At 40.7% G+C, this 14,644-nt stretch overlaps 2 protein-coding genes and 1 pseudogene across 2 annotated transcripts; 2 read left to right on the top strand and 1 right to left on the bottom strand.

Annotated features, from left to right (window-relative positions):
• LOC112139487 overlaps positions 1–3,844 on the top strand; it is a 33,035-nt pseudogene extending 29,191 nt beyond the window's left edge.
• Positions 3,845–4,178: 334 nt separating this feature from the next.
• Positions 4,179–11,566, bottom strand: kiaa1143 (KIAA1143 ortholog). The gene is made up of 3 exons (XM_024262302.2): positions 11,311–11,566; positions 4,835–4,979; positions 4,179–4,751 (listed from the first exon to the last, which is right to left on the bottom strand). The coding sequence occupies exons 1-3, from the start codon at positions 11,422–11,424 to the stop codon at positions 4,537–4,539; spliced, it is 474 nt and encodes a 157-aa protein (XP_024118070.1). The 5' UTR covers positions 11,425–11,566; the 3' UTR covers positions 4,179–4,536.
• Positions 11,567–11,602: 36 nt separating this feature from the next.
• LOC112139483 (transmembrane protein 42) lies at positions 11,603–13,961 on the top strand. The gene is made up of 3 exons (XM_024262301.2): positions 11,603–11,915; positions 13,418–13,564; positions 13,634–13,961. Exons 1-3 carry the CDS (start codon positions 11,619–11,621, stop codon positions 13,769–13,771), a joined length of 582 nt encoding a protein of 193 aa, XP_024118069.1. The 5' UTR covers positions 11,603–11,618; the 3' UTR covers positions 13,772–13,961.
• The last annotated feature ends 683 nt before the right edge of the window (positions 13,962–14,644 follow it).

Raw genomic sequence — 14,644 nt, 5'->3', positions numbered from 1 at the left:
ATTATTTCAAAGCAGTATGATAATTGAGGCAAAACATTTTTTTCATAGCTCCCACTTGAGTTTGTTTAGTGTGGTGAGTTGGTTCAGGGGTAAAACTGCATTCACTCAACTTGTTAAAATAAACCAGTTGTTAACACATTCAATGCCAAACATGAAAATATTTTTTTTCTCCATTGTTTGTGAATAAATGTGTTGTGCTTAGAAAAGATCCCTTGTCATCCGTGATTATAATATGTAGGGTAGGCTACAAATTTAGACTGAATGATAAAGCATAGTACTGAAAAACAAAGCTAAATAGTTGGAGTTGACATTCTTTTACTGATCCGGCCCACCTGAGAACAGAAAGTCTGGATCCGGCCCCAGAGCCAAACTGAGTTTGACATGCCTGGCTTAAATCAACAAAAACAGCTATTGTATTTAGTTTTTGATCATGGCAGTTGCAACATTTTCCACAAACTCCATCACAGCATGTGCAGTTGAGCAGTTACTCCTGAATCCATACTGGCTCTCATTTGATACATCATATTTACTCAAAAAAGAATCAAGTCTAACCGCAAAGAGTTTTTCCAAAATCTTAGAAAACTGTGGTAGCAGTGACACTGGTCTATAGTTTGATACGGTTTCCTTATTACCATTTTTATAAATCGGAACCACCTTAGCAACTTTCATCAGGTCTGGAACGACACCACTAGAGAAGGATTTATTGCAGATATAAGTAAGTGGTTCGAGAATACTGTGAATGACTTCCTTAATGAGGGACATGTCGATACCATGACAGTCAGTTGATTTCTTATTTTTCATTTGGTGAACAACTTCAAGAACGTCGCTTGGACTTACTCCACTTAGAAACATTGTGTTCATATTGGAATCTATTTTGCTTTTCATGTCACTCACAACTGGTATCTTTTCAGCCAATTTAGCACCAACATTTACAAAGACATTGTTAAACTCATTAACTATTTCCTGTTTGTCCTCAATAGTCACTTTATCTTTTTTAATATAATTTGGAAAACAGTTGTCTTTTTTCTTTTCCATTACGTTATTGATTACTTTCCAGGTACTTCTATCTTTCACATATCTCTGCAGTAACTTGTCATAATAGGATCTTTTTTGTTTTCTCAGTATACTTACTAATTTATTTTTGTAGGCTTTATACTTTGTCTCATTTTTCTTCCGTTTTGTTTTTAATGAAATCTCGATATAATTTGTTCTTTTTTCTACAAGCATTTTCCAAACCTCTGGTTATCCAAGGTTTTGATTTAGTTAAGATTCTTTTCTTATGTGTTTTCAGTGGGCAGTAGAAATCATAAATTCTCATAAAAATATCAAAGAAAATGCTATAAGAATCATTGACATCATCAACATAGATTTCTTGCCAGTCATACTGCATCAAATCATCACTTTCATTGCTTCAATTGCTGAAGGTTTTTTTTCTCTGAAAATACTATTCATTGTTTCATTTTTTAATTTTTTGATTGTTTTCAATTTCAGTTACAACAAAAATTGGAAGATGATAAGTATCAGTCAAAAGAAGTCCGCTTTTTGTTTTTGTTCATGCAAAGACGCTGAGATACAAACTTTTCCCTTCTCCCTTATTGAAAAAGATGAAGAATGCAAGTTTTCTGGTTTCTCTCTCCTCAGGAAAGTGACTACTTTATCCTGCAGGGCGAATTCAGGGTAGATAAAGCTGGCTCCCCCACTCTGATCAACTGCCTCATGTACAAGATGTCCTACTACCGTTTTGGGGAGATGCAGGTAGAGTTATATCAGGAAAAGTTCTGCTGAGTCGTGTGAAATGCATGAAGATGAATTCCAACTTGTTTCCTCCAGGACCTAAAAATGAGATATCATGTGTAGAAACTGTTTTTGCCTTTGGCTAAAGAAAATACGCACAAAACTCAGAGGAACTGTCTGCTGTACGTCGTCGACCTTTCATTCCTGCTGCTCATGGTTGATGAGTCTTTTCAGGCTTCAATGCTGATCACCGCATTCAGTGTACTTGGTGTTTTGACTCTTTGGACCATGTCATGATCCAAGTTTGTTAAGTTTTAAACTTGTATCTTCAGACTGTAGGTCTTCACATTTCTTGACAAATATATCTGGCTTGTTGGAGTAATCTACTTTCAGAAAAGAGTTATGGGAATCGTTTTCTGTTAAAAGTTGGACTTCCGGACACCCCCTGGCTTTGACCGCACACGAAATGCAAAGATTGGCAACAAGGACATTAAGCTGAAGTACCTGGAGGAGGCCTTCACATCAGAGCACTGGCTGGTCAGAATTTATAAGGTCAAGAAGCTGGAGAACAGGGATCGGATGGAGAACAACCTGGGCAGCACAGACTCCAGCCACCAGAAGTTTACATCAAAGAAGGTAAGCTCTCCCAAAATCCTTCATGTATTCTGTCCCTAGCTTTGGTAATCAAAATCATTTGGATTATTGGATCCATTTTGACCGATCTCAAATTCAGCTGTGAACTGGAGTTTAATGAACAAACGTGAGAAGTAATTGTGTGTTTCTTTTGTGTTCCACTAAAGACGGCCAAGAGGAAGCGCGGGTTTGTCAAGAACAAGCTGGTCCTAAAGAAAGGCAAGAAAGTGACAAAGAAGTCTTTATATTAGTCCATTCACTCAGGCAAGCTGTGGACTCTCTTGTCTCAACAAGCACACCACCACCACCACACCGGAAAGGCTTTTTAGAGACCTCGAACTCCATCAGCTCTCAGGACCTTTGAGCTGAGGAGTAGTGTGACAAACTGCCAAAGTTTTCTTTTTGTACTTGGACATTGTTTGGATGTAATGGGAGCTGTCCTGCATTAATGTCTTTCACACCGATTCCAGAATTCCGATTCCTGTGTCTTAACCGGAAATACCACACAGCTCCTCCCTGTTCTTTGACATGCTTCAGCAGGACTGATGGGCTGCACCTCATCACATATTTCTCCACCAAAGATTTCCTTATGGAAGCATTTCTTCAAGGTTCCTATAGTTATTCTGCTAGCCCTCAGCAAAAACAAATGCATGCTGGGATTAAATGGACCAGCATGCATTTGAAGCAAAACTGGCAATCCTCAAGTGAGATTTAAAGAAAGGTCCGGATTTCCGTCTGTGTTTTTGCCTGATGCATTTACAACTGAAAGTCTGGATCAACCTCACAGTTCAGTTCTGTAGAGTAACCACTGCATGTTTACCCACATGCAGACAAACACTACACCCATGTTCGGACTCTGCACCTGATGCAGTTTGCTGGTTTTGGTTTTCTGACTTCAGAACCGCTCCGTCTCTCGGAGGATAAGACCTAGATCACTGGAGTTTCTGTTTGTTCCTGCCTATCTGGAGGTTCTCCTTAGATGTTGCAACAATTACTAAAGTTTTCCCAAGGAACTCAATCAAAGCAGTTTCTTTGTGGTTTCCTGTTAGTGTTTTGATACAGCTTCCTGCTCACTGATCCTCAAGAAGTTTATTTGGGCTCTGGTGTGTTATGTCACAACAGCTGATACTCTGATCCATTTAGACAGAATTCACTTGCAGCAGACTTTGTGGTTCTTTAAACGCAAACTTTCTCTTATTTCTCTTATCTCTTATTTATTAGATTTTTTAGTAAATACTCCCTAGAAACTGATTGGTTTGTGCAAACCTACTCTTGTTGAGAGGCATTTGAGTGTGCCCAGAGTCGAATGGCCTGGTTCTGAAGGCTTTCCGTGCGGACCAGAGGCTGCAGTGATGTAGCACAAGAATGAATCTGCTTGTGAGTTCCTCAGTTCAATGCTCCTCCTTAAATTGTAATGATCCGGATGCATGTATGATGGAAACATGCCTTTATGAATAAAGAAGTTTAAATATCTGTATTCATGTTTGTACTTGAAAGTTTCAATAGCACTCACCCCGCCCCAGCTCTCTCTCACACTTGTTCTGACACCCCTGGGGCTGCAGGGGAAGATCCTCACCATAGCATTTTGAAAGACCATTCACATTGATCTTTCATTCACATCTGATCCTCAGCTTTATACCGACTGAGAAGCTACTTGTTAAAACTGAACTGATCATCTAATTCATTTTGTTTTGAATCTCTGGTGTCAAAGTTTCTGAACTTAAGATGGTTTGAAGAAGCTGACAGCAATGAGAACAATACTGGTAAGCTATCTGGGTTAATCCAAACCAGGACAGAAAAAGAAACGTGAGTCAGATCATAAAATGTTTAATGCAAAACAGGAAATAACAGTAAAACTCAATTTGAACAATTTCACTAGAGAGCTGCAGAAAACTTAATTGTGATGAGTCTGAAAAGGGCGTTCGGCTCGACGAGTCCTGGTTTGTTCACCATGGTAGGAGCATTGTGGTCTGGTTCTTCACTTGGTCAGATCAAGTTTTGACAGATTCAACCTTAAGGTGTCTGGGACCAACCTGTAGTCATGGTTTCTACATCATTCCGAGTGTGAAAGCAAAACTAGTTTGTAGCTGAGTCAGACAAACCGTGGACCACCAAAACCTCTCCAGAGCATGTTTGGTACTTGTTCAGGACAGTCTGGCTCTTTAACACTTAGTCTTTCTCTTCTTCATCATCCCCTCCAAATGAAAGAAGGCTGTTATTTTTTATTTTCTTTCCTGATGGTTTTTCACCCCCCCTCTCCCTTTCTCCACCCTCATTCTTCTTCTTCTTGCTGGAGCTGGCAGAGATACCCTGGAATTTCTCCGCAGAAGATCGCTTGGGAGGTTTCTTGAAGAGGATTTTACCATGTGGGGAAGTCTTCTCGTCTGTGGGTAGAGTGTTAGGTGCACTGGTGAAAATCAGGCTTTTGGCTTTGACTCAAGACTTTTTAAACAAGAAAAAAAATGACCTTTTTCTGCTGCTCCTCCAGCGTTTACATCATTAATCACCTTCCCCTCTACAGACAGGTCTCCATCTTTCAGAACAACAACTTGTGGTAACTCATCCTCTCGATCACTTCCGCTGTCATCCTCTGGTGTGGGCATCACCTGGCGCTGAGGTGCAGAGATGAAAGTAGATTTTTATTTATGCCAGTACTGTAACAAATGACGTCATACAAAAAGCGTCAATCTGTAAGGTTGGAATAAACCACTCCAGAACATTTCCAGAGAGGCCCACATTACTCCAAAATCATCTAATAAAATCTGGTGATCTACTGTATCAAAGGCGGCACTAAGATCCAGCAGCACCAGAACAGAAAGTTTCTGGGAGTCTAAATTTATTCTAAGATCATTAACAATCTTTAAAAGAGCCGTCTCTGTACTGTGGTTTGACCTAAAACCACAATGATATTTTTCTAAAGTTTAACGGTTATTTAAAAACTCGTGCAGTTGAGTAGTGACATTTTTCTCTATAACTTAACATAAAAACGGTAAGTTGGATACAGGTCTGTAGTTATCCAGAGTATTTGGATCTAAACTGCTCTTCTTCAGAAGGGGCCTCACCACTGCTGTCGTCTTACAGGCAAAGGGGAAGACACCCGTCTGAAGAGAGCAGTTCACTATGTTTAAAAGACTCAAAGAATCCATAAAATGTTTTAAAAAGTGAAGTGGGAATGGGATCTAAAAGGCAGGTTTTGGTGTTTACTTGGGATAAAACTCGACCAAGCATTTCCGCATCAACCAGGACAAAACTCCCCAGTGTTTCCTCAGGTAAAACCAATGCTGGTGATCTGTTAGAACAAGAGTTTGGCACAGGTGAAAGACTCGTTCTTATAGCATTGATTTTACCCATGAAGTGGTCTGCGAAGTCCTCACATGCAGCATTAGATGACGGCATGGAGGACTTATTAAAATCTTTGTTTATTAAAATATCAATTGTTTTAAAAATAAATGTTGGGTTGTTTTTATTAAATCGAACATACCCCTAAGACGCGCATGCTCAATGTTTGTTTAGGAAAGCAACAGAATTCGTGGATAACAAGTAGGGCTGTAGATCACTGCTTAGGTGGCAATCCGATTCGATTCACGAATCGAGCCACGATTCTTACTTTTTAATATGTTTATTGCTATGTGTATGTCTATTTACTGGATGGATGAAAATTGAAATTATTTGTATTTAATCATCATTTATACCTTTATTTAGAACAGGAGATCAGAATGAACAAAACTGATTAAAAAAACACAAAGATTCAGATAAAAATAAATGTTGTTTGTCATTTTAAACTTTTTTTTTTCAATCTTCTGGTTCAGCAGTAAAACAACATAAAAAGGATAAAATCACTGCTGTTTTGGATCATTTAACAACAGAATCTGAAAATGTTCTCCACAGTTTTCTATCCTCAAAGTTCTTCAATATTTGACGTTCTAATCATCACATATTGGTGCAGAGCTCATATAAAAAAAGTTTTTTTTTTTTTTTCTCAGCAGAATCAGCTGATTCACGTTGATTACATCCGCCTTTCAGCAGCGGGAAGCTGTTTCTTCAGAATAAGATGGAGTTTCGTTAATTGCGTCCCCAGGTGATATTTTGATCATATTTTACTACAATTTACTACATTTATAAAGATCGCGAATCAGCGTTCTTGGACGTCGCAAGTGTCCGTACTTGAATTTTTGGGAGAAAATCGCGAATACCCGAGCACCCGGATACTTGTTACAGCCCTAATAACAAGTGGAGGAAGTAAATCCATTGATATATGCATAGATCACATTTTGTAGTATGATGGGACACTAAAACCCACAGAGACGGTACAATTATGAGTTAAAGTGTTGTTGGTTCACAGTTTTAGCAGCATTTAGCAGCAATTTCAGCCCTCAGCTGCTTTTGAATGTGTATATAAGCAAAGAGTGGACACAAATCTGATCTTCCAGTCAGTGTGGTGCCAAGGTAGTTATCTCTTGCCAGAATGTGTATCCCCTGTCGCATCAGCACTGGTTTGGGTCTTTAATGCATCCTGTTTTCCAAATGAATATTGAATCAGTCCTCAAATATCTTGACATGGAATAAAAATGTCTGTTACCTTCTTTCTTTTGAAAATATGGTTAGTTCACATTCCTAGCAGACGGAATCTGCAGCTAAAACAAAAACAGGTTACTTTTTTAAAAATATTAACACTTGCATCATGTCCACGCTAAACACTTTTACTTAACTTAAAATCCAGATCTTATTATTGTTTGAACTAATAGATAGATAGTTAGATATATAATATAAAAATATTAAAAGTAATAATAGCAATACACAATTTTAAAGCAATACATAATTTTAAACTACCGTTTTTTCCGGACTATAATTCACATTTTTTTAATAGATTCGTCAGGGGTGCGACTTATACTCAGGGGTGACTTATTTGTGATTTTTTTTTTTTAGACATCAATAAATAGGCTCTTATATTCGTTATTTTCCCCACTAACAGCCGGTTACCTTTTAGCAGTGGTTTCCCACTAACAGCCACTAGATGGCACTGTATGTTTGTGTGTCAGTATCTACTGCTGTCAGCTGACAGAAACACAGAAGAAGTGACGCTCAAAGCAAAACAAACGTTCCTGATAATCTAATCATTCTCCTCATAGACGTTATGATGTTTTTCTTATTTGCATCAAGACATTATTATTATTATTGTTTTTATTTTTCTCTCCTTGGATTAATGCGGGACAACACGCATCAAGCTGGGTTACAAAAAGCTCAAAACAGTCAGTCAGATGCAGCTCCTGCAGGCTAGAAGGTAACGATTGCCATAAGAAAAAGAAAAAGTCTGTAAAACCCAGACATGGAGAGATTATAGATGCTTTTGTAGAGCTCTTTAAAATAAAGAACTTAACCTCTCAACATCGTCTGTATATTCCATGTATTTTAAATGAGAAATACAGTCTAAGTCTCCATCATGTAGCGATGAGATAAAAGACGGAATAGGAGCATCTAGTTTATGAACACATTTTTGGACAAACATTGAGCATTAAATGTAACGCACATCAAAAGAGGCAGCGGACTCAAATTTGACGGATTCAGTGTCAAATGCAACGTTACATCGGGCTTGTTGAATTTGTTCATAAATGTTGGACTTTTCTCTTAAAATTGTGACTTATATATGTTTTGTCCTCTTCATTGTGCATTTTTTTGCTGCTGCAACTTATCGTCCGGAGCGACTTATAGTCAAGAAAATACGGTATTCATATCTATACGTTTTCTAAAATGAAATTATTAGGTTTTGGGATCAATTCAAAGCACCTAGAAAGATACACAGGCTAACAACTTTTCATGACACATTATGCTTAGAATATCCAGTCCTGATTAATCCCATATTTTTTATAGATGATCTGAGCAGCCTGTGCCACTAATGTGGAGAAAAGAACATGACACAGACATCAACTGGGTATGTATTCCATAGACCAGGGTTACCAACACCTCTGCCTGTTTGAAAATTCTATTGTGAATCCACATCCTGATTGACTGAGTAAAGTCAATCTGTGAGGCGTGGACATGATGCTAATGTAAAAGTAATTTGTTTTTTTTAGCTGCAGATTCCGTCTGCTATGAATGTGAACTAACCATGAGAAAGGAGATTCAATGGAGTTTCAGAGCAGCCATTGCAAAAACCTGGAATGTAAAGACAATGTCAGAATTTGAAAGAGGAAAAAGATCAATTGACAGGGTAAAAAAAATGAGGCAGAGTTACTTTTGGACAAAAAAAATCAAGTAGATAAATAAATCCAGTTTTCTGTAGAAGTGATAAATAAACTAAATTCTTCCTGAAATTACATCTTCTTAATGAGAAGCTTGTAAAAACGATGTTATTTAGGCAGTGAAATAGAGGCTGGGTTTCTTAGGGGGGGGGACATTATATAAGACCTGAAATGCAGCTGCCAGCGGACTGGCTTACTTCAGCCCTGCTGAGGAACATAACAAGTTTTTGACTAAAGGGAAATTAGTTTGAGGATGGAATTTGTCTTTGGGTGAAGTTGGTTTTCACCATTACACAACAGTACGAAAGGAGATTTTCAAAGTTCTTGACCACATCATTGTCAGGAGGATGAGCTGAACCCATATTGGGTCACTCTGGCTGATGTTGTCAAAGAAGAAAAGTGTGAAAGAAAGTGGAGACAGATTTCTGTCCTAAATGAATCCCAACATCAGGTGTTCTGTTGCAATAACGGATGATTGGTAGTTTTAAAGTAAATCATTTGATGTTTGCGAATGATTTAGTGGTTTTTAGTCCCAGCAGCTCTAGTTTGCAAGAGTTTTCAATGTCTGTTCCAGTTACGTTTTTCAAAATGATGTTTTATACAATGCTAGTAAGAGTGCTTTGCTTATTTTTTGTACTAAGGCTGATGTGACATTGAAATTTCCAACTTTGAAAATGTGCAATACTGAGCTTGAAGTCTGTCATAAAGTTAAATATCTTGGTCACGTTATTTATGACCGATGATGACGACATCCGTAGACAATGTTCTCTTTTATATGCTCAAGCTTACACTCTTGCAGGTTTTATTCATGTTCTGATAATATTAAAATTATTTATTCAAATCTTACTGCACTGCTTTGTACACATCACATCAGGGGCCCGTTCCAAGAAGCAGGTTCAACAAATTTAGAGTTCAAACCTGAACTTAGAGTCACTGGACTCAAAATTCTCAAACTCAGGGTTTTGGGTTTCAGAACAGCTGAAAATGTTTGATTCAATCAACTTGAAGTTGTCAGAACCAGAATCAGGTGTGAGCGTCGCGACCATAAAAAGCCCTGATCAATGGAGCAAAGACAGCATGATTCACCATGGCAACGGGAACAAACACCTGAGTTACGTACTTCCGGAGGTGGAAATTGATAAGTTCCTGCAAGCATATGCAACTATAGGAGCGCATTTTCTGCAAGAAAAGCAACACAGCTGCAGCGGTAGAACAGAGAGAAAATATCTGCAGTTATTTGAATGATTTCTAATAATGAATAAATAATGTCAGGAAGGTTATTTTGTCTCTTGTTGAGTAAGGAGTGGTTTTTGATCTGTTACCAATCTAATAAGTAATCTCCGTGATCGTACCCCCCCACCTACACACACAGATATCACTGCACGCTAAAAATAAACTGTAGCTGCCTGGCATATGTTAAAAAAAGCATTTATTTAATTTTAATTCTCAAGACTTAAAAAATATTCGCCGAATTCTTTTTTTAAGCATAAAAACACGTTCCATAGCCGGGAATCGAACTCGCAAACTCCGCAGTGGGAAGCAGCTAATGTTCGACATAAGTACTAGACGGTGGATGAGTTCAAACGCTTTCCCGGTGATTGACATTCAATAATTTCTATTGTTAAGGGTTTAAAATAAGGAAAAGAAAACTGTATTTTTTAATAGCGAGTCCCTGGAAAAACTCACTATTTATAATATCGCTGAAATAAAAATGAATTGGGAAACCCCAGTCAGTCGACTCGTGTCCTCCAAATCCTCTACCGACGTAAATAACATTTCCTCTGGATTAATCAGCCTCCTCTCTACATGATCCTCTATGAATGAACATGTCATTTTGGTTTCTGCGTGGTGGAAACGTGACGTCTCTAATGTGAATGTTCTCTAAATGTTAATGATGAACTCATATTTGAACATCCTTCACTTTAAAAGGGGGCGGAGACCACAGAGAACTCTAAGTTTCCTGAAGAAAACCTGCTACCGACCAGGTTTCGTTCACAGACTCAGTTACCATAGTGATTGATTCTGAGTTCAGATTAACCCGCTTCTTGGAACGGGATGGTTTCGCCCACTTTCCCAGGTTTGAGTTTTCTCTCTTTCTGGAACCGAAAACTCAGAGTTTTGCTGAATTTGGAGTTCACGAACTCAGAGTTCCAACAAAACCTGCTTCTTGGAACGGGCCCCTGCAGATTGACTACAGGGCATCTGGCATGAAAAAGTTACAGGTTGCTAATAATGATGCCCTGGGGATTTGAATAAAAAGGCCACTGTGGTGCAGTGCTAGTAGTGAGCTGTTTGTTAGTGCTGGTATTCACACTTAATAAGACATTTTATGTATGGTTTGATCCATCATCTTAATGCCTCAGAGAATGACATTATTTTAGCCCTCACCAATATAAAGCACAGAACTCTGAGATATCAGTGTCCAGTCTGGAGGTTCTGGTAAGGACGCATTTTTAAGCGTTTCAGTTTTCAATGTGTTTATGCTTTGATTCTTATGTCAGTTGGTCTTGTTATTTTTACATCAGTATAATTACTGTACATTTTATACATGAATTCCTGATTGTTTTTTTTATAGTCTTGTTATTTGAACCTTGAGTCCGTAATAATAAATGATTCTATTGTAATGCATCGCTAAACCCTCCAGTCAATTCACGGCTTCGTGCAGTTCTTTCCCGTGTCCGCTCCATGAAGCGCCTCTCGTTACCTTGGTGTCCACGTTCGGGCCCTCCTTGTATCCAATGTCCGTTTTAAACTTTTTCAGGAAAGACGGTTCGGCTGGTTTCACCCAAGACACCCCGCCGCTCCGTTTTTTATCCATCCTAAATGGATCGCCTGAAATGTCGAGCCTGAAAGTTTCCGGTCTGCCCACGGAAGCGACACGCCTCGTGACGGTGGGAGTTGCTCTGATTGGTGGAATGGAGAACGAACCCTCACTTCAGAATAAAAGACTCATGTGGACAATATTCGTTTCCTTGCTATTTCAATGAGGAATTTCATCGTTATCTAACATACATGAGTCCCCGTCCCTCCACCAGCACCAAAAGGAAGAAGAAGACTGTTTGGGTTTTTAGTGCAAACGTTGTTGATGAGCTTCTGGCTTTTATTGTGGAAGCGGTCGTTTCCATCCGCGGAAGTTGGACCCTGTTGTCAGCCGCCGCTGCTCTCATGTTGTCCGAGACTCTGTTCGCGCTGGCGGCCGGACTCCTCGCAGCTACCGCCTCTCTGTCTGCCAAGCTGTCCCTGGGGACGGACGTCCTGGGACCTCCGTGTGAGGCCGATGCTCCCGGGGGGGGCACATGCAACAAATGGGTAACGGCAGACAGAAGATGCATTTCTGCTTACGGTTGAATTGGATGCTGTTTTGTGTTGGCTTAAAGGGTTAGTAATGGGGTTGTGGGTCATTTTCGGTGTTAACTGTATTTCGCCTTATATTTACCATTTCCAAATGTTTTGGCGTGTTTTGAGCAAGAAATATTGAAATAAAACGGCATTTTTGAGGCCAAATTTGGCAAACCTGTCTCTTCCGGGTCAAAAGCTCCGTTTTGGTCACGTGGTGCGTGTGACGTCAGAAGGGTCAATATAGCAAGATGGCTTCTCCTTTGCGTGTCGGAGCTAGCGATAGCGGCGATATTTCCAGGTCCACAATTCTGTCTTCAGACTCAGATTGTGGAAACATTTGTTCTGAAAGTGACGCTGATTCAGAGGCGCCGGGTGTTTGTGGTTTGAGGACTGTAAAGCCCTATCAATTTGAGCCGGCAGCGCGGAAAGTAGGAGCTCACTATTTGGCAATGACGCTGAGAATGCCGATGAAACTGAAAGCTGTCCGTTTATCAGAGCCATGCTCGAAGCTGGAAGACGTGGAGCATCTCGTGAAGCTTTATTTACAGATCGGAACCTTTTGGCGACTCTAAATCAAATCATCAATGACGCTGACTATCCGGGTCGGTAATGCAGAGTTTCATATGCAAAATAAAGAGCTTAGAGACATGTTTGCAGGACCGTCCGCCACTTTATCATTATTTATTTATTTATTCACTTATTTAATCACTTTATTCTCATACCCAGAAGCTCTTTCACCACCTTACTGCATGTCTCTGATATGCGCAGAAAAAAATGAGAATGTAAACAGTCCTCCGCCCCGTTCTCCACATGAATCGTCCCGTTTCAACACACAACAACAACATGGGATGCAGAGATCCCGCAAGCCACCATCAATGATTAATAAACTGCAAACCAAACAAAGAAACTTCCAAACATGTGCAATGTTTTAAACATTCAGTTTACCTGTTGAAATCAGAAGCTTTTCACAGTTTAGTCGGTCTGGTTCTGCTCAGTGTTCATTCACAATAGGCTCATTTCGATTGTAAATCTCGTAAATTTACGACTTTAAAAATCATCATTTTATTTATTATTATTTTTTTGGTGGCCCTAATACTTCGTCGGACCATAACACCGACGTTTATAGAATTCAACTTTGCCGCAGCGCACACACATACATGTATCTGCAGACACCTGGGTCCGCCTGCATTCTGCTGCTGGCGCTGTCTCACTCATGTGACGTCAACGCGTCACGTGACCCAAATCGAGCCGTTTCTGAAGCAGGGCGAAATGAGAGTGTGATTTGTCGTTTAATTTGTCAAATTTTACAAAAACCTGCGTTTGTCAACGGTAATTATTTGTTATTTTTGATACATTTGAACATATGGAATATATCTGGATACTTATTTTAGCTTTGTCCCAGGCCATTACTAACACTTTAAGTGACTTTTTGGAGAAGTTGCGCTGGTTTCATCCTGGCTGTTCCTCGGCAGCTCCACGTCCCGGTGCGGCTGCTCTGTGGAGCCCTGATGCTCGGCTGCAACGCACTGATGTGGACGTTCTTCTCAAGAGCTCTCCGTCACTCCTCCTCCTCAGCGAGGACCACCGTCACCACCAGCAGCTCCAGCTTCATCTTCTCTGTGAGCACCCCCACTGCTCTCTCGTATTGCGGTTGTGACCCACAAGTGAACCTGTACGTGTCCCTGCAGGGGGTCCTGGGGCGGCTGATGTTTGGGGAGAACCACGGGCCTCTGTGGTGGACCGGCATCAGTCTGGCTCTGTGTGGACTGCTGCTGCTGCACGGAACACCGAGACCACCTGGAGACTGCAGCTCTAAGGACAAGTGAAGCTCCAGACTTCCTGACTGCTGGTGTTTAGGAGACGGCTCAAAAGTGTCGTCAGAATCCTTTGGTCCAAAGCTAAAGCCTTGAAAACATTCTTCAGCAATGGAGATAATCACCTCATGAGAAAAGTCTATTTTGTTTCTTCTAGGTGCAGGTGTTCATGCTGAAATAAATACTTCAGTCTGGTTTGAAACTTTTAGTGCTCTGTTTGTTTGAAGCACTTTGCAGTTCACGAGGCCTCAAAGCTTCATGAATGTGGGAGAACTCTGGACTGATTAACCATGCATTGGATCTTCCTCTCATCTCACACCAGGCCCTGTTCCAGAAAGGTTATATTCACCCTCTGATGAAGAAACTGGACCTTATCTGGGACAGGACATTTACCTGGGATTTGTTTTTGGATATGATGAAGACTAGCTCAGGGTTGATAAACTGCGCACCTGCTGATGCATGTCAGTCAGTGCATGTATGTCAGTGGCTCGAAGCTGCAGGTGTGTCCTCCTCATCACCCGTCCGGTGAGGCGCATCGTCAGACTCGTCAGACAGCTCGCATCCTCTGGAAAGGGGCGGTGGCAACCTGCTCCCAGAGCAGCATGACTCCAGGTGGCATGTGACCCCGCCCGGGTCTCCTCTCCCGTTCTGGCTCTTCCCAAGTCTCTCTCCTGGTGTGTCTCTCCTGTGTGTTTCCTTTCTGCCGTGCCTGGTGCTCTTTTTAAAGTCACCAGGTGCGGCTGGAGCACAGCTGTTACCTATGTCCACATAACGTCCATGAAGAGTTCAAACATGTTCCGCCATGGAGCCGCGGAGAGAAACCGCCCGCCGGGCAATCCCGCCGAGCACCCAGACCGGGGCACACGGGACCGCCGCAGGGGCCCC

This window comes from Oryzias melastigma, unplaced genomic scaffold (genome assembly GCF_002922805.2).
Source record: "Oryzias melastigma strain HK-1 unplaced genomic scaffold, ASM292280v2 sc00247, whole genome shotgun sequence".
Classification (NCBI taxonomy): domain Eukaryota; kingdom Metazoa; phylum Chordata; class Actinopteri; order Beloniformes; family Adrianichthyidae; genus Oryzias; species Oryzias melastigma.
This window is presented reverse-complemented; position numbering and strand designations above follow the sequence as displayed.